Source organism: Papaver somniferum, chromosome 8 (genome assembly GCF_003573695.1).
Source record: "Papaver somniferum cultivar HN1 chromosome 8, ASM357369v1, whole genome shotgun sequence".
In the NCBI taxonomy this organism is placed as follows: Eukaryota; Viridiplantae; Streptophyta; class Magnoliopsida; order Ranunculales; family Papaveraceae; genus Papaver; species Papaver somniferum.
This window is the reverse complement of record NC_039365.1, coordinates 41,153,826-41,180,747: the sequence shown is the minus strand read 5'-3', so window position 1 is coordinate 41,180,747 and position 26,922 is coordinate 41,153,826. Positions and strand designations below refer to the sequence as shown.

The 26,922-nt window shown below is 36.1% G+C and overlaps 1 protein-coding gene across 1 annotated transcript; it reads left to right on the top strand.

The window, feature by feature from the left end:
- The first annotated feature begins 3,223 nt into the window (after window positions 1–3,223).
- On the top strand, window positions 3,224–26,035 carry LOC113305464. The gene is made up of 6 exons (XM_026554499.1): window positions 3,224–3,333; window positions 23,417–23,558; window positions 23,650–23,737; window positions 24,524–24,636; window positions 24,726–25,095; window positions 25,273–26,035. Exons 1-6 carry the CDS (start codon window positions 3,224–3,226, stop codon window positions 25,365–25,367), a joined length of 918 nt encoding a protein of 305 aa, XP_026410284.1. The 3' UTR covers window positions 25,368–26,035.
- The last annotated feature ends 887 nt before the right edge of the window (window positions 26,036–26,922 follow it).

The following is a 26,922-nucleotide window of genomic DNA, read 5'->3' as shown; positions in this document are numbered from 1 at the left end:
CAGTGGGTGGCCGACCGAAAAAGAAAAACATTTAGAAAATGACTGATATCTCTCCAGTCTCCACTCATGCTACAACACCCATTAACGGGTTGGCTCAATACAAATGGATAACTAAAATGAAAGGTTGGACATGTATATAACCATGTGGTACTGTAAATGCCGTCTTTCTTTTTTTTTTCTTTTTTTTTCTTTTTCTATAGGTTGAACATTGATTCCTAAATTGTATTCAAACTCTCTTATGCACGAAAGTGCATAAGAATCACCGGACTACTCGATAGTACTTATACTCCATATTACACGTTAATGTCGTTTTAAACATCTGCTACAGTGTGAGGCCGACAAGTCCCCAGCGTTCATTGACTCATTTCTTCTTCTTTTCTTGCAGTTCAACGTGAAAACATTTATACAACTTTTAACCGTCAAAGTTTGGTATGGTATCAAACATTTATCACCATGGGCCATCTAGTTTTTCCTTCCACGTTCCTAAGCAAATTATGCATGAGGCACACGTGTAAACAAAATTTTGAATTTGAAGGATAATAAGGTAATTTAATTTAATCGTGTTAGATGAGATTTACACAACATCAGCAATATTAGGTTTAGGTCTTTGTTTTTGTTTGATTTGAATGGCTATTATATTCCTTATGTTCTTCTATTACGCTTATACGGCGGTTTATCATAAGCCCCGTGGATTTTTATTGGGATTTGGTAATATAATCAACATATGGAATTGTTACAGCATATTTTTTTCTTCAAAACTTATATCAAGAACCTCATCTATCCAAATCAGTGGTAAGAAGAATAGAGAAGATGTTTCATGTTGGACAAAATCGTTTTTGGTTTTTCCTGAAGAATATTTAGAATTTTTTGGTAAAACAAATGGGATACCAGACTGATTTTGATACAACTTCTTCTCTGGAGGATGAGACAAAGCTATGTGATTTAGAATTTCAATTGAATAAAAATCTTAATCTTATTGATGTGATAATTCAGGGGGATCAACAAGCCGGTATGGGGAATGATCAAGATATTCTTTGGAGCATCATTTCTCTCACTTGTAGGATCAAAACCTCTGTTAGTCTTTTCCATGTTATTTGGTTTTATGTAATCTCAAAAAGTGCAAATTACATTGTACAATTGTTCTGTTGGTACCAAATATATAATGATGAAACAAGAGGATGTGTCTATCTATCACCTCTTCAATGTAATCCTTCAAACCTCAATTCGAATGAGGTAGTCTAATAAATCAATTTTAGGGGCTCTTTGAAGCCCCTCATTCCTTCAAAAAAAAAAAGTAAGCTATCCCACTAAGGTGCGCCTCCTTCTTTCCATCTCAACTTTTCGTATGTCTTCAACTTCTTCTGCTACTATATGTTACATACCATACCAGATACAGAACAGTTATTTCTTTTAAATGTAATATAAACACAGCTTTAGCCTTTAGCTAATTAGATGATGGAACCCCGGTCGACAATTTTGAGAGGATACAATCAATTCCATTCTCTTTTTCTTTCTCAAATTTCACCACCACACGGTTCAGAGAAAATTATCAGGTTGTAACTTTTTTTTGGGGAATGTAACATTAACTGATTTTGTTAATTGGGATTATTTCTTATGGATCGCTTTTTTTCTGAAAAATAAAGGGTGTGAATCTATAAATAAATGTGCTTAATATTTGATATCTAGTCATGGTGCTTAGTTTATGAACAAAGGTTTTTTCTGATTTTCCAATCTAGTCTAGTTTTCATGTTGTGTGGGTGATAATCGTGTGGAAATTATACCGGGCGGAACTATGGGTTTGGAAATTTTTGCTCTGTTTTTTTGTTTATTCGATTCCGATCGAAATCTCTAATTATCATATTTGCGGGTCCGTGATGCTTTACCCGATCCGGGATGTCATCTTCCCCGCCAGACGGCTCAAGAACTCAGAAAACAGGATTTCGATTGAAGTCCGAACCATTTGATTTATGTAATGATTTTTTTAAAGAAATTTAAACTGAAAATATGTTCATTTAATTGTATGTGAATGATGTATGTCATCAATTTAATCAGTTGATTTATTTATTTATTTTTGAAGGAAAGAGGTAACCTCTGTTTCATTGATAAGATAAACTGAATACAACATCCCAGATACATCAAAAGTGAAATACATGATAAAATACAAATGTCTTGTACATTGTAATACAAATTTAATCGGTTGATTTATTGTTTCTCTGAAATTGAAGAAATTTAAAAAAATTAAGATATTTTTGTACAGAATTCGTGACGAACAAAAACACATTAAGTCGTCACATATAAGGACTCCTTTCGGTCGTCCAATTTAAAAATTTAACTTTTTCACTTCGGTTTTTTAACCCATACCATTATTACAAATAGAGTTATCCTTTTTCTTGCTTTGAATTCAGTGATCTAAATTTTTATTTTCTTTTAAACTTTTATTTTTCATTTTTTATAACTTTGAAACTACAGTATTTAACTATTTTATTTGACCAGACGAAACTCCACATACCATAAAAAACTGCACATCTGCATCTTAGGAGTTGCATGGTGTCACCGGTAGTCCTTTTCTGGGTCATTAGCAGTTTCCGGGTTGGTAATTAGTATCACTTACAGTCTTACACTCCTGTTGCACCGTGTTTGTTAGATGGCAAGTTGTATTAATACGTGTCATGTATTCATTGGCTAATCCATCTTTGTCTGTTATTGGCCAATTATTATTATATACAATATATATATAACCGCTCCGTTGTGGGTATGTAAGAATCTTTCTCATCCCCTTCAATCAATCTAATTTCATGTTTGTTATGTAGCTTATAGGTTATTTTCTTGATCTCTTGGAGTACCGACTGATTTTATTACCTACATTCATATTATTCGTCTCAGAAACTAGTTCAAAATCTCATTATCATGGTTAACACAAAGAAACAGCGAGTTCTTGCTTCAGTCGAAGATTCACGTCAATTTTTGATGAACGACGTAAACCCTAGTTCTTCCTCCTACATTAAAGTTCAGGAAAAGAAACGAAAGTTTGTTTCCTCTGTAGATAAAGATGTAGATGAAATCACCAACATCTTTACCAATTCTTCACCAAGAAAGAAATAGGTTTTGTTTTGAATATAGAAATTCGGAATGAATTATTTCCTGGAAAAAGAATGAATCGAATGTTGAACATCGAGATCCAAATTACAACAGACTAGTGGATGGATCAGGTTCAGATGTAGAAATGGAAGAGAAAATGCGTGAGTCTAAGGTTTCTTCTAAGGGATCATCGGAGGAGGAAATTTCTAATGTTGAAGATGCATTAAGAAACCCTAAATCTGGCCATCAGAAAAGGTAGTTTCTACTTTCTAATCTCTTTTTCAATTCTTGTTTTTTCTAAGGGTAAAATATCGTTTGGTCCTTTTTTAGGTGGGCCCATGTCTTTTTAGTATTTTGGTCAAACCCCTTTACTGTTTGGTCCATAATTAAAAAAAATACCAAACAGACAATAATACCCTTATCTTAACTGTTACCGCCTTCAACCCACGATCTCCTAAAAACGTGTTAACTATCTCTCTCATTCTTTTCAGTTTCATTTTCAGAGAACTATGGTAGGCTTCTAAAAGGTCCTACAAATTATAACCGCAAGTGCACGGTCGTCAGTTATAGCTCGTGCAAGTACGGGTCGATCCACAGAGACTGGGAGTGTTTTGGAGTTTACTAGCTATTTTGGGCTCCTAAATTGTTGTTGGTTAACTATGAAGCCTTTTGGGCTTTGGGATTAGGGTACCTTTGGATTATAGGCTTGTTTGACAATGAAGTGAACTGAGCTTGGGCTCAGTTGGTCTTGAAGTGCACTAGGCTTGGCCTTTGAAGTGCACTGGGCTTTGAGTGTCAATGGGCTTCTAGATTAACCCAAGACTGAACTGGGCTTTGTAATGAATCTGGGCTTCAGTAGTCTTTGAAATGAACTGAACTGAACTGGGCCTTAGGCCTTAACCTGAACTGTGGCTGGGCCTTAGGCCTTTAGTGACTGGACTTTGAACCTGGGCTTTTAGCCTTTGGTTCTAAGCTAACTGTTTGGAGCAGCAGCAGACAAGGTAAAGCAGGCTCTAGGCAGACAGGGCACTAAGTCACACAGGGCCAAGGATGGCATTTACAATGACATGTACAAAGAAAAAGTGACAATGGTATATACATGGAAGCAACACAGGGCAAAAGAATGCAAATTTACAATGGCATAGCAGTGATAAATCAAAGGCAATGGCCAAGGGCCAAAGGCAAAGGAAGAACAGGGCACAAAACAGTTATAAAAACAGCTATAAAAACAGTGATAAGAAGCCACAAAAACATATAGATAACAAAGAAGAACAGGAAAGATGCTAGGCAGTGGCTGTTTTTTGGTTAAATCCTTGTCCCTAATGGAGCTAGGTGGAGGTTCTAGCATGCCTATGTTCCAGGGCATACATAAATGGAATGGAAGGAGAAGAAGCTTGTCCAACTGTTTTACTCCTAGCATTGACTGTCTTTTAACAGCACAATCAATCACAAGCAACAGTGGACACTAAATTCCTCCATTTCTCAATCAGCTCAATTTACATGAATTCTAACCTAAACTTCCACCACTAACAGTGAACAAACTTAACATTTGAGGAACTAAACATTAAACACTAAACATAACAGTAAACTAACAGTGAACTATTGAGAAAACAGCAATGAAGGGAGACAGTAAACAAGAGTGATGAAAGAACACTAGGATGTTGAATCCACCATTAACCTAAGGGATATTCTACTCACAGCTAAGATAATTACCAAAGTGCTAATTGTCTGATTAAAGCACAACTAGTCTAAGGGCTTAGCAACACTGAACATGAGCTGCACATGATGAAGACTATCTCAACTGGTTCATAATTTCATCTAGTCCTAGCATTTGGGATTCAGAACATACATAACAGAAACAGTACAGAACATGATACAAATATTACAGAAACATAACATAACAGGAGACATGAAACATAACATGGATAGCAACAGCACATTACATCAAATGGAGAAACTGAACAATACACTAAACATGGAAAAACATGGATAGCAAAACAGTGAAGAACAAAGGATAAAAACAGAGCATAAAATGGAATTTTTTACAGAACTCACAGTTCTGGACACACTGGCTAATCCAGGCATAGTTACAACACACCCCCACATCATCTATTTATACATATAAGCAAATCCCAAAAATCCCACAAATCAGTGAAATTAGGGTTTACCCAAAAATCCAAAATTCACTCACCTAACACACTGATAACAACCCTAATACGTGACCCATGCTTCTAATTAGACGTACAATCAATTTCCCCCAAAAATCCCCAATTTATGGAATTAGGGTTCTTATAAAAATTTCTATTAAAATTTACCTAATCACTGATGACACTGGTAGATGTCGACTCATGCCTCCAATTCTTCTCCTGATGCTCTAGCTACGTCCAATTTTCCATCTAACTCAACCTAATTTACCAATTTTCACACGTTAGGGTTTTGGAAGAAAAACGTGTATAAAAAATGGGAAATTAGGTGGCTAGATAGGTGGTAATGATGGTAGTGGAGATGGGTTTTGGTGTTTGGTTGATTTGAGAGGAGATGGTGGTGGTTGAGGTGGTGGTTATGGTGATGGCGGACATGGGTTTTCTCTGCAGCAGAGTGGAGGAGAAGATGGATTCGATGGAGAATAGGAGAAGGGGTTGTTTGGTGCGGGGTATAGGTGTTAGGTGCTTGGGTGTGTGGCGGGGATAGCAAGCTTGATGATTCGCGAAGCTCAGCCGTGGGATGCGGAAATGATAGATTGATCTAATGGCTACAAGTGAAGAGGCTGGTATCGACCGTCGGATGCCTGATACAACGAAACTGACGGCTCAAGATGGAGTTAGGTGCTATAGTGTTTGACAGGAGCTTCAGATTTCGATGCACGAAGATGATGATACCGTTGGATGCTGAGATGATCCAATCTGATGGCTGAAGATGAAGGCGGGTATGGATATTGGAAATGGGTTTGGGTGAGGTTTTTGGGTCTTGGGTATGCCAAGCCCATATCTTCTTTAAGAACAATTCTTCCTCTTCAAGCCCACTTCTAGCCTTTTGGTCTTGTGCACAACATTCTTCGCGGCTTCCTTGCGTGATTCCTCCCGGATTTTTCACCACTTTTCTGCTCTTTTCTCTCCGCGATTCATCCAAGCTTTATTTATTACCTAAAGATGCAAAATTAATTAAGAAAAATATTTATTCTTGAAAACAAAGAAAATACAGAATATGGAATAAAATGTAGAATTAATGCACAAAAGATGAGTTAAATGCCAAGAAAAATATATAGAAATATGCACTTTTTAGCACTCATCAAATACCCCCAAACCTGAATTTTACTTGTCCTCAAGTAAAACAAAACTAAGGAAATCCTACCTATACCACTGTCGCTGGTCTCTCGAATGCATTTAGCATATGCACTAAGCCTTTTAAACCACTAAGTGTCCCTAGTGGACGAGTGAAGTCTCGTGAAGGTTTGCTTAGAACGTACCTACAAAGTTCTAGGTCAAAATATAAGCTCAGATTCCATCAAATGTGACATGTGCAAGTCAGTTTAAGCTCACAGCAAAATGGAGATGTCAATCTAGCTATCAAAGGCACAATCCTAGCACTGATAACAAAAAAAGACATGTGATAAGAGTGTAAAGTGTATCTACACATGTGTCTAGAATGACCTGAAGTTATGACTACTAATCACCAAGAGATAGTTTTTAGGCTAAGAACCGAATTCTAAGCCAAGCTAGCTGTCCGGATTTACGAGAATTGTGAATGTTCACCCAATGAGTTGGTGATATTTCAGTTTACCCGCGTTATACATCGATGGTTGCACCCTCCTTGCTTATTACAAGACTATTTACAACACAAAGATGACTCTTTACATGACTCTTATTTACATTGATTACTCTCTTTTATTTTTGGAACAAGAGAGAACTATTGTCTTTAACATGACAAAACATGGAATAAATAAATACTTGATTGAATTTCTTTTTTTTTTTCTTTTTTTTGATTTTTTGATTTTTTTTTTTTTTTTTTTGAAGAAATAACTTTGATCTTTACAACATATGACACTTTTGATACATGAACCAAAAAGAAAAACATAATTACATGACTCTTAGCAAGAGGTGGCCCCTTATCGAATGCATCCGGTCAAATTCTATGGTTGCTTTTCTTAACGTATCCTCCAACTTCTATCCCAGCCAAACAAAGAACAAGCTAGTCGTCTCATTCAGTATTCTAAAGTGATTGGCAATCTAACTTCCTATCAAACACCTTGAAGATCGAGGCTATACATGTATTGGTAGATCGTGCGCGTGCAAGTTTCTTATCACTATGTGAATTGTGCTAGAATCAGGGTGCCTAAATATCTAGACTAAGACTCCTAAAAATTACATATATGCACAAGAGTCAACATTTCAAGGTAAATGAGCTCCATTTTTATGATTTTTTTAATTTTTTTTTTTTTTCGGAATTTTTAAATTTTTCAAAAAAGAGGGAGTTCTGTTTTCAATTATAACATTATCGTGGTATCTACTCTATCCCCCCCAAACCTAAACTAAACATTTCCTCATATTTCAAAATATGAACAAAATTATAATACAACATATGAAGAGGATCATGTTGAGTAGAGAAAAAGGAAAGAGAATACCCGATTTCGGCGAAAGCAATATTAGAACTCCGTTATTCAAGGCAAGAATCCAACATATGTCAGCCGAGATCATATTGGATTAGCAAAATATATACAAAAGGAACAAAAGGGTTTTAAGAAATTTTATCTACTGGATTATGTACAAGAAAATTTGGTTTTTAATGGGATTGGACTTTTTGGGGAAAATTTGGTTTTGGTGGGATAAAAGAAAAAAAAAATTGGTTGTTAATGTGGGAGCAAAATAAAATTTGGTTTTAAAATTTGGGAGCAAGTAAAAATTTTGGTTTTTGAATGGGAGAGAAAATATTTATTTATTTATTTATTTATTTATTTTAAAAGAAAATAAAATTTGGTTTTTGAATGGGAGCAAGCCCACTGTTGGTTTTGTGTTTGCTTTGGCTCAGCTGGTTTGAAAACGTTTGGTGAAACTGAGTCCAAAATCTCGGCCTAGAATTTGGGTACTCGGCCCACTAACGAGTTAACCTAGCGTGATCGGTTACAAGCTCAGCTGGGTTTAAAAACCCAGAATACAAAATACCAGTCCAAATTAAACAAGCTCACAAAAATTAAATACAAGCCCACAAATTAAACAAACAAGCCCACAAAAATTAATTACAAACCCAACAGAAAATAAAAAGCCCAAAAATTGGCTTTAATATTACAAGCCCACAATTAAAAATTGGAAGCCCACAATTCGGGTTCTCTGAATGGGTTTACCTTTTTAGCACAGCCCAGCTGCTCTGATATTGTTGCAAAAACCCAGTTGGGCTTTGGTTCTTTTCCTTGGAGGCGTCCCAGCAGAGGAAAAACTGGTTCAGAACAGCAGGTCCAACAGCAAATGAAGTGAAGCAGATGCAGATGCAAATGCTATGCAGTGAAATGCAAAAATAGCTAATAAAACTACTAGAGAAACAAACCCGAGTCCCCGGCAGCAGCGCCAAAAACTTGGTAGGCTTCTAAAAGGTCCTACAAATTATAACCGCAAGTGCACGGTCGTCAGTTGTAGCTCGTGCAAGTACGGGTCGATCCACAGAGACTGGGAGTGTTTTGGAGTTTACTAGCTATTTTGGGCTCCTAAATTGTTGTTGGTTAACTATGAAGCCTTTTGGGATTTGGGCTTAGGGTACCTTTGGATTATAGGCTTGTTTGACAATGAAGTGAACTGAGCTTGGGCTCAGTTGGTCTTGAAGTGCACTAGGCTTGGCCTTTGAAGTGCACTGGGCTTTGAGTGTCAATGGGCTTCTAGATTAACCCAAGACTGAACTGGGCTTTGTAATGAATCTGGGCTTCAGTAGTCTTTGAAATGAACTGAACTGAACTGGGCCTTAGGCCTTAACCTGAACTGTGGCTGGGCCTTAGGCCTTTAGTGACTGGACTTTGAACCTGGGCTTTTAGCCTTTGGTTCTAAGCTAACTGTTTGGAGCAGCAGCAGACAAGGTAAAGCAGGCTCTAGGCAGACAGGGCACTAAGTCACACAGGGCCAAGGATGGCATTTACAATGACATGTACAAAGAAAAAGTGACAATGGTATATACATGGAAGCAACACAGGGCAAAAGATGCAAATTTACAATGGCATAGCAGTGATAAATCAAAGGCAATGGCCAAGGGCCAAAGGCAAAGGAAGAACAGGGCACAAAACAGTTATAAAAACAGCTATAAAAACAGTGATAAGAAGCCACAAAAACATATAGACAAAGAAGAACAGGAAAGATGCTAGGCAGTGGCTGTTTTTTGGTTAAATCCTTGTCCCTAATGGAGCTAGGTGGAGGTTCTAGCATGCCTATGTTCCAGGGCATACATAAATGGAATGGAAGGAGAAGAAGCTTGTCCAACTGTTTTACTCCTAGCATTGACTGTCTTTTAACAGCACAATCAATCACAAGCAACAGTGGACACTAAATTCCTCCATTTCTCAATCAGCTCAATTTACATGAATTCTAACCTAAACTTCCACCACTAACAGTGAACAAACTTAACATTTGAGGAACTAAACATTAAACACTAAACATAACAGTAAACTAACAGTGAACTATTGAGAAAAGCAATGAAGGGAGACAGTAAACAAGAGTGATGAAAGAACACTAGGATGTTGAATCCACCATTAACCTAAGGGATATTCTACTCACAGCTAAGATAATTACCAAAGTGCTAATTGTCTGATTAAAGCACAACTAGTCTAAGGGCTTAGCAACACTGAACATGAGCTGCACATGATGAAGACTATCTCAGCTGGTTCATAATTTCATCTAGTCCTAGCATTTGGGATTCAGAACATACATAACAGAAACAGTACAGAACATGATACAAATATTACAGAAACATAACATAACAGGAGACATGAAACATAACATGGATAGCAACAGCACATTACATCAAATGGAGAAACTGAACAATACACTAAACATGGAAAAACATGGATAGCAAAACAGTGAAGAACAAAGGATAAAAACAGAGCATAAAATGGAATTTTTTACAGAACTCACAGTTCTGGACACACTGGCTAATCCAGGCATAGTTACAACACACCCCCACATCATCTATTTATACATATAAGCAAATCCCAAAAATCCCACAAATCAGTGAAATTAGGGTTTACCCAAAAATCCAAAATTCACTCACCTAACACACTGATAACAACCCTAATACGTGACCCATGCTTCTAATTAGACGTACAATCAATTTCCCCCAAAAATCCCCAATTTATGGAATTAGGGTTCTTATAAAAATTTCTATTAAAATTTACCTAATCACTGATGACACTGGTAGATGTCGACCCATGCCTCCAATTCTTCTCCTGATGCTCTAGCTACGTCCAATTGTCCATCTAACTCAACCTAATTTACCAATTTTCACACGTTAGGGTTTTGGAAGAAAAACGTGTATAAAAAATGGGAAATTAGGTGGCTAGATAGGTGGTAATGATGGTAGTGGAGATGGGTTTTGGTGTTTGGTTGATTTGAGAGGAGATGGTGGTGGTTGAGGTGGTGGTTATGGTGATGGCGGACATGGGTTTTCTCTGCAGCGGAGTGGAGGAGAAGATGGATTCGATGGAGAATAGGAGAAGGGGTTGTTTGGTGCGGGGTATAGGTGTTAGGTGCTTGGGTGTGTGGCGGGGATAGCAAGCTTGATGATTCGTGAAGCTCGGCCGTGGGATGCGGAAATGATAGATTGATCTAATGGCTACAAGTGAAGAGGCTGGTATCGACCGTCGGATGCCTGATACAACGAAACTGACGGCTCAAGATGGAGTTAGGTGCTATAGTGTTTGACAGGAGCTTCAGATTTCGATGCACGAAGATGATGCGACCGTTGGATGCTGAGATGATCCAATCTGATGGCTGAAGATGAAGGCGGGTATGGATATTGGAAATGGGTTTGGGTGAGGGTTTTGGGTCTTGGGTATGCCAAGCCCATATCTTCTTTAAGAACAATTCTTCCTCTTCAAGCCCACTTCTAGCCTTTTGGTCTTGTGCACAACATTCTTCGCGGCTTCCTTGCGTGATTCCTCCCGGCTTTTTCACCACTTTTCTGCTCTTTTCTCTCCGCGATTCATCCAAGCTTTATTTATTACCTAAAGATGCAAAATTAATTAAGAAAAATATTTATTCTTGAAAACAAAGAAAATACAGAATATGGGATGAAATGTAGAATTAATGCACAAAAGATGAGTTAAATGCCAAGAAAAATATATAGAAATATGCACTTTTTAGCACTCATCAAACCACAACTTCTTCGTCTTCTTCACTCCAAAACCCAGAGAACGAAGATCATCAAAACCAAGAATCCACCAAAATCGGTCGAAATCATTTCAACTTTCGCAAATCAAAATCAAAACAGTCTTCAAAATCAGAAAACCAAACCTAGAAAATCGAAAAACCCTAGAAAAATTGAAGAAATCAAAACCCTAAATGGGTAAATCGAAGAGGTAAGTAGTAGTAGATACATCTTCAGAAGAAGAAGTTGAAGAAAGAGATAGCCAATTAGTTATTTTTTAAGGAGATAGTCAAGAAGAAGAAGAACCAGTGTCAAAGAAATCAAAAGTGAAGAAAGCAGCGAAAGGTAAAAACACTAATTCGAAGTTGATTTTTGATCTGTTTGTTGTTGAATTGAGCATGTCTTCCAATTTTTCTGTTGTTTGCATGTTTCTCCTTTGGTGTTTGCCGGACTTCATTTCTAGAATGAAATCTAGAAAAATTGTACTGAGTCCATGTTTCTCCTTTGATGTTTGATGGACATCATTTCTAGAATGAATTCTAGAAAAATTGCCTAAGTCCATGTTTCTCCTTTGGTGTTTGCCGGACTTCATTTCTAGAATGAAGTTTAGAAAAATTATACTGAGTCCATGTTTCTCCTTTGGTGTTTTCCGGACTTCAATTCTAGAATGACGTCTAGAAAAATTGTACTGAGTCCATGTTTCTCATTTGGTGTTTGCCGGACTTCATTTCTAGAATGAAGTCTAGAAAAATTGTATTGAGTCCATGTTTCTCATTTGATGTTTGCCGGACTTCATTTCTAGAATGAAGTCTAGAAAAATTGTACTGAGTCCATGTTTCTCCTTTGGTTTTTGCTGGACTTCATTTCTAGAATGAAGTCTAGAAAAATTGTACTGAGTTCATGTTTCTCCTTTGCTGTTTGCTGGATTTCATTTCTAGAATGAAGCCTAGAAAAATTGTACTGAGTCCATGTTTCCCCTTTGGTGTTTGCTGGACTTCATTTCTATAATGAAATCTAGAAAAATTGTACTGAGTCCATGTTTCTCCTTTGGTGTTTACTGGACTTCATTTCTAGAATGAAGTCTAGAAAAATTATACTGAGTCCATGTTTCTCATTTGATGTTTGCTGGACTTCATTTCTAGAATGAAATCTAGAAAAATTGCGCTAAGTCCATGTTTCTCCTTTGGTGTTTGCTGGACTTCATTTCTAGAATGAAGTCTAGAAAAATTGTATTGAGTCCATGTTTCTCATTTGATGTTTGCTGGACTTCATTTCTAGAATAAAGTCTAGAAAAATTGTGCTAAGTCCATGTTTCTCCTTTGGTGTTTGCTGGACTTCATTTCTAGAATGAAGTCTAGAAAAATTGCGCTAAGTCCATGTTTCTCCTTTGGTGTTTGCTGGACTTCATTTCTAGACTGAAGTCTAGAAAAATTGTACTGAGTCCATGTTTCTCATTTGATGTTTGCTGGACTTCATTTCTAGAATGAATTCTAGAAAAATTGTGCTACGTCCATGTTTCTTCTTTGGTGTTCGCTGGACTTCATTTCTAGAATGAAGTCTAGAAAAATTGCGCTAAGTCCATGTTTCTCCTTTGGTGTTTTCTGGACTTCATTTCTAGAATGAATCCTAGAAAAATTGTACTGAGTCCATGTTTCTCCTTTGGTGTTTGCCACTCTTCATTTCTATAACGAAGTCTAGAAAATTTGCGCTTCAAGATTTACAGTTCATTATCTACATTCTTATACCTGCATATTCTACCTAGATTTTGTACAAAAATGAAGTAAGCCGGTGTTGACATTATCTAGATTCATTCTTGTGTTGGTTCTTCTTTGAAAGCCTAATTTTATTGAATTAACTTCGAAATGATTGAGAGTTCACCAAGTAGAATGAACTGAAGTATTGATCTTTCTCAAGCCACACTTTATCTTCTTTTATAAGCTGTTATTTAAAAAAATGTAACCATTAATCTTCTTTTCTTTTGTCTTTAAAAAAATTGTAGATAAGAAGATAAAGTGTAGCTTTGATGGAGCTATTGCTCTTGCTGCTAAGATTAAAGCTCTTCCAAAACATGAGGCTTTGAATGAAGAACGGAGAGATGCTTTGTATAGGAGTCCGTTGGGGAGTGTAGCCAAAGTATTTCTGGAAGGGGAGATCGTTGCTACTGAATGGATTAAGTCAATACCTGCTGTCCAAGTTATCTGCGATGCGCATCAGTTCATTCCTGAAACAAATGACCATACGTTCGTTTTCAAAGTAGGGGAAGAAACATATGTGCTAAGATCACCTGAAAAGTTGTCGTTAGTGTTTGGAATACCATGTATTCCTGGAGGTGGAATAGAAGAATCTTTCTTGGACACTAGAAACGTAGGAAGGTTCTATCGAACCTACGAATTTGTTCCACCTTAAAAAAAACTTTCTGATATAAAGAACACAGAATTGAAAGAAAAAATCGTTGAGTTGATTAGGAATAGAGGATCTACTGAAGATCTTGTAACCATGTTTGAGCTTTTTCTATTGTCTACTATTTTTCTTACTACTGGTGATGGAGGTTCCATCCACACCAAGTACCTAGCCTGCCTAGAGGCAATAGATAGAGTATCTCTGCCGCATCTCATACACAAGCATTTGATGGAAAGCTTGAGAAGAGGTTCTTCTGAAGGTTGTTACCTTTACTTGTTGGTGAGATGAAATACTGTTCATTTTTTTCATTTTGAGGTTTGATGTTGAAATGAATTGTTGCTGATAACTGACCAGTATAATTCTTCTCTTTTACAGCCTTGGTTTGCTAAGCATTCAAAGAAATTAAAACCCAAGTGGCAGGTGAAGAAAATAGTAGACTACCGTCCAAGATTTGCAAGGTGGAATATCGATACCATTTGCAAACACTTAACGTCTAAGATGAATGTTGATGATTTTGGAGAGGTAAAAATCTAGTACCATTATATTTTATTCAATTTCATATAATGAACTATGATGCTTTAAGATAAAACTGGGAATTCATTCCACAAAATGAACTTTGACTGTTAATGTCGAATCATCTGATGTTCTGGTTCATTCTCCTTGTATTATAATGGATACCTACAAGGAATGTTTAATGAGTGTGTTCATTGTGTGTAATGAAATCAATTTTTTTTTGTGTGCAGCTGTCGAATATGTTCTTGGAAGAATATACCGATGCTGAAAACAAACTCCTGCAAAAGCAAAAAGCCAAGACAAAGGTTGAATTGCTTGAGGAAGAATTCAGTCAAATGAATGCCCAGATAGAACATATGAAAGCTACACATGTTCAAGAAATAGAGGACCTGAGAGGTAAACATGCTCAAGAGATACAACAGTTGACAAAGAAGCATACTGAGGAGATGTTGGATCTTTTGTTAAGGAAGGAAGACCTTGACAAATCACTTGCAGAAGCCACAACTTCGAAGACACTCTTTGATAGAAAGATGGAATGCCTTGAAATATACTTGGCTCCAAAGCAACCTGAAGTTGATGCATTGCTAGCTCAAGGAGGGAATGTGGCGAAATTCATGGCAGACCAAGCATCAGAGTACATGCGTACTAAACTTTTCACTGATGAGCATAAGGCTGCTAAAGATATGCAATCAGATGTTGTTGTGGATGAGGCCGTGGAAGATGGTGTTGGAAATATGAATGATGATGTTGGAATTGCAAACCCAGATGCTGCTGTGGATGATGGAATGCAAGCAGTACCAGATGCTGTAAATGAAGCTGCTGGAGGTTCTGATCATCTCTTTCCCGCCTTATCTGTTGGAGATCCTTCTGTAGAAGTTGATGCAAGTGATATTCAGAAAAAGCTCCTTGATGAGATGACTGAAGTAGAGCTTCCTTCAATTCCAAATAACACCGCAGCTCCTTAGGGTATTGATCAATGTGTGAACCTGGGTAAGAATTCTAAATTTTTTTCTTCCTTCTGCAAATATTTTAGTTTTACTTTTCAAGCAGAGGTTGGAGTTCATTCTCATGGATGAACTATGGATACAGTATAGAAGTTGGACTTCATTCTGGAAATGAACCCTGACTTTTCAAGTAGAGGTTGGAGTTCATTCTCATGGATGAACTCTGGCTACAAATATAGAAGTTGGAGTTCATTCTTTTGAATGAAGGTGTATACCATGTTTGATGTTTGATGAATAATACCATGTTTGCTGGACTTCATTTCTAGACTGAAGTCTAGAAAAATTGTACTGAAAATTGTTGTTTGAGTTCATTCTTCTGAATGAAGGTGTATACCATGTTCTATGAGTTCCTTCTTTATAATGAAGGTGTATACCAAGTTACGTATTTGATGTTTGCTGGACTTCATTTCTAGAATGAAATCTAGAAAAATTGTAAATAGCTCATTCCTATAGTGAACCATGTTTCTCCTTTGATGTTTGTTGGACTTCATTTTATAGAATGAAGTTAGTAGATCTATATGATGATGTTGTAGAATAAATTTAGATATATTTATGAAGGTGTATACCATGTTTGATGTTTAATGAATAATACCATGTTTGCTGGACTACATTTCTAGAATGAAGTCTAGAAAAATTGTACTGAAAAGTGTTGTTTGAGTTCATTCTTCTGAATGAAGGTGTATACCGTGTTCTATGATTTCCTTCTTTATAATGAAGGTGTATACCAAGTTACATCTTTGATGTTTGCTGGACTTCATTTCTAGAATGAAGTCTAGAAAAATTGTAAAGAGCTCATTCCTATAGTGAACCATGTTTCTCCTTTGATGTTTGCTGGACTTTATTTTATAGAATGAAGTTAGTAGATCTATATGATGATGTTGTAGAATGAAGTTAGATATATTTATGAGTTCATTCTTTAGAATGAAGGTGTATCTTTGTTTGATTTATGCTTCTTGAATTATTTGTAACAGCAAGTGACACAGATGATATATTAGATAGAGAAGAGCATGTGAGTCTGCAGTTTATTGATGACAAGAATGAGAAGAATGAGGATTTGAATGATGAAGAAGCTGACACCGTTATCAAAGATACACTAAAGGCGATCAATAATTACTATAGTCCTCCTAGTTTCTCGATTGGGATGACACAGTACCAGCCCACCCATGTGTCACAAGAAGCAAGTGGAGTGGTTATTAAGTCAAAGAAAGCAAAGACAACTGCCGCAGATGTGGAAACAGTTTCGCAAATAGTTGCAGAACTGAATGAAATAGGCCTTGGTTCATCGATGGAGCAGACTCAGAAGACACCTGTGAAAGTAGTACCGGAAGAAACTAGTAGAATGGCTACTAGATCAAACAAACCAGTGAAACCAATAGGGGATGAATTCATATCAGGATCAAATTATAGTTTAAAGAAAACAAGATTCAGACTGATGTTGAACAAAGAAAAGAAGGTAGTGGCAAAGGTACCACCTCAAGTTGATAGAAATAAAGAAGTGAAGAAGAAGAATGTACCACAGGCGCAACAAGAGATAAAGAAAAACCTTGTTGGTAAGAGGAAAAGAGGATCCGAGCCTGCAAATATTCAGGGAGCAACACCACAGGCGCAACAAGAACATCGGATTCAAGAAGCAGTAGCACAGGCTCCTCGAAGAGTAAGACAAGAAATCAAGCCAAATCTACCAGAACTGAGAGGATCTCCTTTGTACCACAGATTTGATAATACTGCGCTAGCGGTATTTGGTGATTTCTTCAGCAAAGCTATGACTACGTATGTTTATATTACTAACTCTTTATATGTTTCTCTTCAATAATTCTTTTTTGGTATAAACTTTTGAAAATTCATTTTTTCTTTTTATTTTTGCAGTCAAGCAGCTTGGAAAGCAGAGAATCACAAGAAAATTCCAATTTCAGTTCAAGGGAGTGAAATCGTTTCTCTGTTGTTCAATGATTACTTGGATACCACCTTGCTAGATTACTATATATACATAAAGTATAAAGCTGCAAACAACGATAGAATGCTCAATGATAGAGAGGACAGTGAGACTCGAAGAAAGTATATCAACTTTGATATTATGAATTCAACAGCATTCGTAAGTGTGTTTCTTCCTATCCATTGATAAAAAGTGAAATGTTTGCTTGCAGTTTGTCTGATTTAGAGAAAAATGCATGCCTATGAAGGTTATTTTGATTTTTATCTATTTGAACTGTATAATGAACTGTATAATGAACTGTATAATCCATGCATAGAATGAGAATTGCTTATCTAATTCATTTCTCTTTTTTTTTCAGACATTTTTTGCGTGTCACAATGAATTTAAGAGAACAGAAGAAGTTGATCAGTTTATAAAAAGCATGCCTGAAAAAACCGAAAAGCTGCTCATTCCTATGAATACTGACCCACACAGTGGTAATGCAAAATCAAAAGGGTCACTAGGTGAACACTGGCATCTGCTGGTTTTTGACATCGGCAACTACACATGGAAGCATTACAACTCCATCAAAAAGGGAGAGCTTGGTAAGCAATGCAAAGCTGACGCAAACATAATGACTATGTACTGCATGAAACACATCAACTTGTGGATACAAGCTCATGGTAGGGTGAGATACAGCAACGTCAACTTTTAAAATCTCCCAGGAGTGCCAGATCAAGGAGCATATCCAGATTTCCTGTTGTACACCTGCTATTGGATCAAGAGAAGTGTCAAGCCAACCATAAACAAGTCGCAGAGTGTGTTGAAGAAAGTTGACATGATAGAGAAGATGCAAGCAAGAAGAGTTGGGATGGCCTACAAACTTCTTACTGCATCATGGGATGAAGAGAGGTGGGTTGAATTTTCCAACTCAGAATACCTTAGCAATTTCTTACTTGGAACAGATTAAACAGACAAAACTCTTTTTAACTATAGTATATTGCACAGTAGATTAATTCTTATTGCAACAGAAAACTCTTATGTCTAATATCACCTGAATTACCTTCTAATGTAATTGATACTCTAGTATGTTTTATATTTTCATCTATCATATTTTGGATAGTATATAACATCAATGTTCTATCTTATGCCTTGTCTTTCTGCCTTATTTTCTTATGAATTTATTTTTTATATCATGAATGTTCCTTCTTTGATGTTTTGGTGGACTTCATTCCTGAAAATGAACTTTATGGAATTCAAGTCAGTTCTAGGAAAACTAGTATTCATTCCTGAAAATGAAGTTCATTTCAGTAAATGAACTGATAGAGGGGCGGTTCATTCCAGATAATGAGAAATTATGCATTGTCTTACTATCTAATGGATACCTATTAACTCTAGTACTTCAGCATTTTGTCTTCTATCTTATGTATACCAGTTCATTTACCAAAATGAACTCTATTGGTTATAGGAAAACTTGTGTTCATTCCTGAAAATGAAGTTCATTTCAGTAAATGAATTCATACATATCCCTGATAATGAAAAATACATATCCCATAGAGTTGATTTGTAGGAAAAATACCATAACCTGCTACAAAATATCAGTACATACATATCCAAAAAGAAATAATATCTAAAAAAAGCATTTCTAAGAAAAAAAAGGGGGTTCATTACAGAAAATGAAGTGCATATCAAAAATGCAAAAAAAAAAAAAAAAAAAACTACAACCAGTGCATAATCAAACAGGTAAGAGAAGTTCATAAAAACATAAAAAAACATAAACTAGAAAAAAAAAAAAAAGGTTCATGCATACTACTCCATCATTAATACACGACAGGTAGCTTTGTTGTGGTTCCCAATCTTCTTGCAATTTGAGCACTTCATAGGCCTCCTCTCCTTCTCATAAGCACCACGGATGCGCTTCTTTGGTGGTCTTCCTGGAGGTGGCCTTGGAATACCAGGTAGGACTCTCTCTTCAGGTTCATACGCTTCTGGCCTGTCGTAATTGGGAATGGGTCGAATTGCAGGAGCATACGTATGGCGAAAATGATTCGAACCAAAGTAAGGTTGAACAAACCTCAACATCTCAATACCACTCATAGTAATAGCAGCAGTGGCGTGAGCACAGGGGAAACCAAACACTTTCCATCTCTGGCAAGTGCACGTCATATGCATCAGATCAATAGCATGAGAGCAAGGAGAGTGAACCTCATATATACCATTACCTGACTCCGTAACACTCCATGGACGCCCTATATCGACATGTGACTTGAGTAGAGATTTATAGATGGGAGTCAAACTATCACTATAATTTCTACCGATCTCACGCCTTTCTGCACTCATCCTCATAATCTTTATCCTAATCTCATCAACAAGAGAAGCTGGAGGCAGATCCCTTTCAGGAAGAATCCAGTTATTGAAAGACTCTGCAATAGTTGACGAGTGTGTCCCATACCTACATCCTAGGAAGAAAGCATTTGTCCAATGCTTGGGATCGATATTTCTGATGTACTTGGCAACCCAACCACATCCTATGATACACATCTCATTTAAAGCAGACTCATATTTAGCAACATTATAGCAGTATGCAGCTTTATGGAAAAAATCTTGAACTTTTTTATACTTCTCATGTGATTTCTTGATGGGGAGGTTATTCTTCAAATGATGGAAACAGTAGCTATGATAAGAGTTGGGAAAATACTTGGGAATACTTTGCTTCAGCCCTTCATGATCAATAATAAAGGTGATAGGACGAGAGTCGACACAATGCTGCAAGTTCTCCATAAACCACTCCCACCCTTCAATGTCTTCTCCAGGAACTAAAGCATACGCAAAAGGAAAAAATCCTACAGAATGAAAAGAACACAAAAAAGAACTAAAAGTGTCAGTTCATTAAAAAATATCTATAACAAAAATGAAAGTTTCATTCTTAAAATGAAGTCCATTATGTAGCATGAACTGTATAATCAAAAAATCTATAACTTTTCTACACTTCATTCCAAAAAATGAAGTCCATTCTGTAACATGAACTGTAGAATAATCAATATCTATAACTTTTCTACACTTCATTCCAACAATGAAGTCTGTTCTATAACATGAACTAAGACCTTCTTCTTCAAAAAATAACAAAGTAAAACATAAAAAAAAAGCAGCAGGAGTTCATTCCCCGCTTATGAACAGCTAAAAAACTTAACAGATAAGCTTCATTCATTCACATTGCTATTAAAAATCAAAAAAATAAAGGTTTCATTCTATATAATGAATTCCATTCTGTAGCATGAACTGTATAATCAAAAAATCTATAACTTTTCTACACTTCATTCCAAAAATGAAGTCCATTCTATAACATGAACTGTAGAATCAAAGCAGCAGGAGTTCATTCCCACCTATGAACAGCTAAAAACTTAACAAAAAATAAGAGTTCATTCTTAAAATGAAGACCTTCTTAACAAAATAACAAAAGTAAAACTGATAGAAATTACTTTCTTCTTGAACATAAAATGAGTTCATCCTAAAAAATGAAAAGCCTTAACAGAGAAACTTCATTCATTCACATTGCTCTTAAAAATCAAACAACAAACTAATATGAGTTATTCAGAAAAGAAAGAAAATTTACCTTGGTTTCCATTCACACCAGTGGCAGCCATCACTGTTCCCTTGAATCTCCCATTGAGAAATGTTGCATCACATTAAAGCATAGGGCGAATGAACCGGTATCCTTCCATACAGGCACCAAAATATATGAAAAGCCTATGAAAACGTTTAGTCTCTTTATCATACTCAAACTTAATATAACTGCCAGGATTGGTAGCCTTTATTGCTTCAACATACCAAATAAGATCTGTATAACTTTTTACATCATCGCCATATATCTCTGCCTTAGATGCTTCCTTCCCTTTATAAGCATGATGGTATTTTATGTCAATTCCATAACAACTCTTCACCTGAGCAACCATATCATTAGGCTTTATCGACGGATTTGACTGTATTTGATCCTTGAATAGATGCTTAATCAATTTCTTCTTCACAGGTGGGTCCTTCAGCTTATAAGTACCACCACATTTATGCTCCCATTGAATTCCTTGATAGCAAAGACACTTTTAGCGGTATCGATTGGAATACAGTGCAGATACCAAGGACATTCTGCATTCCTACCACACTTGCCTGTGAACCTGAGTCTGTCATTCTTAACCTTTGCAACTGTATAGCCAGACTTGCTGCAGTATTTGCTGACAGCTAAGCGAACCTCATCAACACCACCATGAAAAACTTGACCAACACCTTTAAAAATATCTTCCCAACCTTCGAATAAAAGAGGTTTCAATTGCTCACGACCTTCCGTCAGGTATTTAATCTTTGAAGTCTCAGTGAACCCAGTGCATGATTCATCGTTACTGAGCGACCGCGTGGAAATACCAGACGAAGAGCTAGAAGCAACACCATGACAAGCCTCCTCAACAAACAGATCAAAACTTGACAATTCCCTTGAACAAGTAACAGCAATTAGACCTTGGAGAGAAAAATCACAATTAATGAGAGCTTTATCACAACGACTGATAAATCTTATGCTCTGAGGAGTCAAGTTTCTCCAATAATCACAAACAGATATTTTAAAGTCACGAATCATAGTATCTAAAGAAACTTTCAACGGAATACCATCCCCTTTATAGTACACAACAGCATAACAACTGGATAGGGCCATACTGAACCTGAAAAATGAACGCACACACACAAAATAGATCATTATTGGAATGAAGCTGAAACAAAATAGCTTCATTCAATAACATTCTAACAAAATAAAGGTTTCATTCCACGAATGAAGCCTTAAACAGAATGATCTCATTCATTAACATCCTAACAGATAAACAGAGCAGCAACAATACTTCTTCCATGACAAAAAAAGAAAAATTCATTCCCGGAATGAAGCCTTAATAGAATGACTTCACTCTTTAATATCCTAACAGTACTTCTTCCATGACAAAAGAAGAGTTCATTCTCGAAATGAAGCCTTAACAAAATAAATATTCTTAACAGAACAACACTAATAGATTATTCCTTAAACAAAATAAAGAGTTCATTCCAAGAAATGAAGCATTAACAGAATAAATATTCTTAACAGAACAACACTAATAGATTCTTCCTTAAACAAAATAAAGAGTTCATTCCAAGAAATGAAGCCTTAACAGAATGACTTCATTTCGTTAACATCCTAAAAAAGATAAAAGAAACAAAGCACCAACTGTACTTATTCCATGGTAAAAGAAGAGTTCATTATTGGAATGAAGCCGTAATGCTATTAATAACTTATTCCTTAACAAAATAAAGAGTTCATTCTAACAAATGAAACCTTAACAGAACGACTTCATTCATTCTAATCAAAGAAAAACTTAGCTGATCTATAATTCAAGGAAAGGATAAGCGTGAAAACTCACCAGCACAAGAAGAATTCAAAATCAAAACTCCAAAAAAACACCGATCTACGAATCTGTAATTCCAAAAAATCAACTCCAACTAAATCAATCTTCACTTCGAAAAAGTCTCGAATCAAATCTTCAAAAAAGCCTCTAATCAAATCTTCGAATCAAATCTTCTGTAATCAAAATCTCGAATCAAATTCACTCCAAATCGAAACACCGTAATCAAATTCACTCTGTAATCAAATCAATCTTCATAACTAAGTCAATCTGCTGTAAATCGAATCGATCTTGGTATCAAAAACGAAATTGAGGAAGATTTCGTAAACCCTAGAAAAAAAAAATCTGCAGCAAAAGAAGAAAAACGAGATCGGAGTAGGAGAGAGAAAATTTTCTTGAACCTGAAATTTATTGTTGTTGTTTCTTGTTTATATATGTCGGTAAAAGGACCAAACAATAAAATTTAGGACCAAAAGATAATTTTTGCACGTGCAGGGATGTTTTGGTAACAGAAAAAGAATATTCCGTGTGGGTGGACAAAATCCTAGGACCAAACTATAATTTATATTGCCAAAATGGACCAAACAGACAATTGACTAGATCAATTGGACTAGACTCTCTCTAATATGTTATTCCTAGGATTATATGGTATTTCCTTGTTTTTCTAAATTAGATTTTCTTTCTTTAATTATCAGAATTTTATGGTTTCTTTATTTAGCTTAATTTCCATAATTTAACGTATCAATAATTACTTGTTTCAGTAAGAAATCGAGGCGATGTAATTCTAGGGTTCCTTCATCATCAAGGTATCTGAGAGCAAAACAGAGGATTCCTTTTCATGTGAGGTCTAACTCGTCTTCTTTTGACGGTTTTCATCCATCAGGGTCAAGAAGACTTGACTTGGTAATACAATAAAATCATTGTTTACAGGTTATCTCAATTCTGCTTAAACTAACAAAAATCTTACATTCTGGTTTGGTTTGAAACTTTGCAGAGGGGAGGTACAACTGCAATTGGAATTAAACTTAGAACTTGCGCCATTCTGGCAACCGATGGCAATGAAACCGTAAATGATGTGATCCGTAAGCGTTCTTATCTCTTTCATTTTCAATTTTTGTAGTAGTGATTATAAATAGTATATATGACCAATCTAAGTTTGTATTAATGATACCGTAATTGATTAAATTATCTTATGACAGAAAGGATTTTCTTATTTGTATGTATACATGAAAAGAACAACCATGTTTTTCAGTCAGCAATTACTGACCAAATATAGCTCCTCATAACGTATGTGGATAACAAACATGTTTATATTTGATTTTCTTTATCACAAATGCATTACATTAATACTCCCTCAATGCAGTCTAAATCACCACAAATGTTTTTTTTATCCTTGGATATGAGTTTCTTTCCATTTGATATTCTTTCCCAACAGCTAATCAGTCCTTTATTAGCAGCAGACAATCAAAAGATAATCAACAAAACAAAATCAAATGTATAACAAATTATGAACTACTTACTGCTGTCAGCCATGACCATTATGATACACATATGCAGCATATCCACGCAAACTGCTTATTTGTATGGATTGTTTTATCTAGTCTCAGTTTTTGGATCACATATTAGTTAGAGTTTCTGGTAGTTCCAAAACTTTTGGAGACTATCAGATATTGAGATGACAGAACTGAACTGAATTTACGTGTTATACTAGTTAACTTACACAGTAAATTTTTGCTTGGTAGTTGTTCCCTGTAATCTTTCTGATATAGGAGGGATTCCACAAACGAAATGTACCTTGTGTCCTAACAACTCAGTATCTCTAAATTTAGTAGCATTAAATATTGTTTGCTTTTTTTTTTTTTTTGCAGGGAACAACATGGTTCATAAGATGCACATGATAGATGCACACCGCACTTTAGCATCAGCAGGGTCTGGACATACTAGAGCCGTCAACATAGCAGAGGGATGCCTTAGGAGATGGGTATAAAACATTACTAATTAGTATAATTTAAATATAAGCTGGGTATTATTTTTGGTTCTGACTTTTGCTATCTTAATAATTTTTTATAGTTGGAAGAGTTCTATGAACAAGGAAGGCCATCAGTCGCCGATTGTGCAGAGGTGGGGTGTTCTATCTACAACCATGCTTATCACACTAAAAGAGTTGATAGGGAGTATACATTTCAGTTGCTGCTGTCTGGGTGGGATTTGAAAGATGGGGATGAAGTTGCAACCCCCTCCATTTGTAGCTTCCACGAGGGAGGGTGGTTTGAGGTTGAGGAGTTCTACTCTTGTGGATCCGGCAAGAAGTATGCTGATGCGAGGTTAACAAAATACTATGATATTGATATGTCTGAAAGGGATGGGATAAAATTGGCTTTGGAGTGTTTGGTGGATGGTGCCACTTATGACATACCTCAATCAGGGGGATATACCAACAGTAAGTACTTCAGTGTTGTCCAATTTAAGTACTTCAATGCTGTCCACTTTATTCCCTCAATGTTATCCAATTTATTAAAAGCTGCTTTTTTTTATTTATTTTAATAGAGAAAGCTGCTTACTAAAAGCAGCAAATTTATTAATGCTAATTCTAAATGTTGATGCTGTGGCTGTGCAGTTTGGATCATTAGAGATGGTCAGATAGTTAAAAAACCTAGACTAAGGTTGGAGGACTGCACAGAGCGATGGGAAATAAATCAACAGGAGGCCTAGCTTTGGAGTCTTTGGTGGACTGACTGACTGACTGTTCCATGGTAATCCATTTTAGAGTGCAAGTTGTATACAATCTCATTATTTCTTAGAAAATGAGATTGATGGATCCGACTGATGTTTGTTTAATATCTGAGAAACAATTTTAATAGTAGGTGTTGAGAGACACCATGTAGAGGAATCAATAGATAAGCAAACATTGATATTTCGGAATTATTATGATACAGCAGCTGAGTAATTTTGCCATTGCTGCCAGAAGTAGATTTAGTTAAGTGCAGATATACATTTTAGTGCAATTCATCGTCACTGTCCTCGCATATGCAAGTTTTTAGACTCTGAGAAATTCATTTAACAAAATTTATAACTGTACAAATGATTCAAGGGTTCAAATAGCTAACATACGTGTGAATTGAAAAAAAAAGAAACTGTGGAAGCAATCTAAAAACAATATGTGTGCAGAGTGGAACTCTGAAACGCTATCTAAAAACAATATATGTACAGAGTGGAGCTCTGAAATTCCTGTTGGCGGCAATGCAAGGAAATGTTATACACCTCTGGTTTTCTGATCAGCTCCTCCAGGACAGAATGAAGTGTTGACTGGAGTTCCTAGGGAAGAACAGCAATCTTGAATGGTGCTAAAAGTTTAACCGACGATCTATAGATATCAGGCCAGTCTGCATTACAAAAACAAGCAATGCAGCCATTCTATTCATTTATAATGAGCACAGTAAAATATAATATTGTACTACATTAACTATAAGAAACTGACTGTTGAAACTTCAAACATTCAACATACAAAGCTAGGACAAATTGCAGCCAAATGACCAAGGCCCCGATACTGCTGCAGCAATTGATTTGTATAAACAATATTATTCTCTACAAATTGGCACCTGGTATGCTACGTATGCAAACATTATGTACACAGATAATATTTGTACCTCAAATTCTATAGAGATACATCAAGTTGGATGTTCAGGGGACCACCAAACAAAAGAAGAGGGTAGGGAGAGATTATGCTAGTATCTTGCAAATATGACTCCACCTGAGAAAAAGAAAATAAATTATTACTTGGGATATACATGAAATAAAAATCACTTTCTGGGAAAAAGGATTGGAGTTGTACATTTAGAGTTTCAAAGAAGTAGATACAAAATTGGAAATTCAGAACATATTAGTAAAAAGAAGTTATGCCTTAATGAAAAACATCCAACAGGAGGATGGACCTAAGCATTAGATAATGAAACATCATAGGTTAGGCATGTGTAGGTTCCGCAATTAGAACTGAACTATTGAACAGTTTTCCAGCCTGGATGATACTAAACTGCATACCTTTTCGAGGCAATCAGCAGTTACAGCTACGAAGTAAATCAAGTGACGAAGTAACTAAGAGCTGGAGGACTTACAGCTATGGAAACTAGTATGGCACTTGGATAGGTCATCAACATGAAAAACCAAATCTTCCTGGAGATCGTAGTCAATAACATCTTTGTTTAAAGTTTTCTGCACAAACATAGTGGTCAAATAATATATTTCAAGTAGTCAAGAAGGCGTTCAAAGC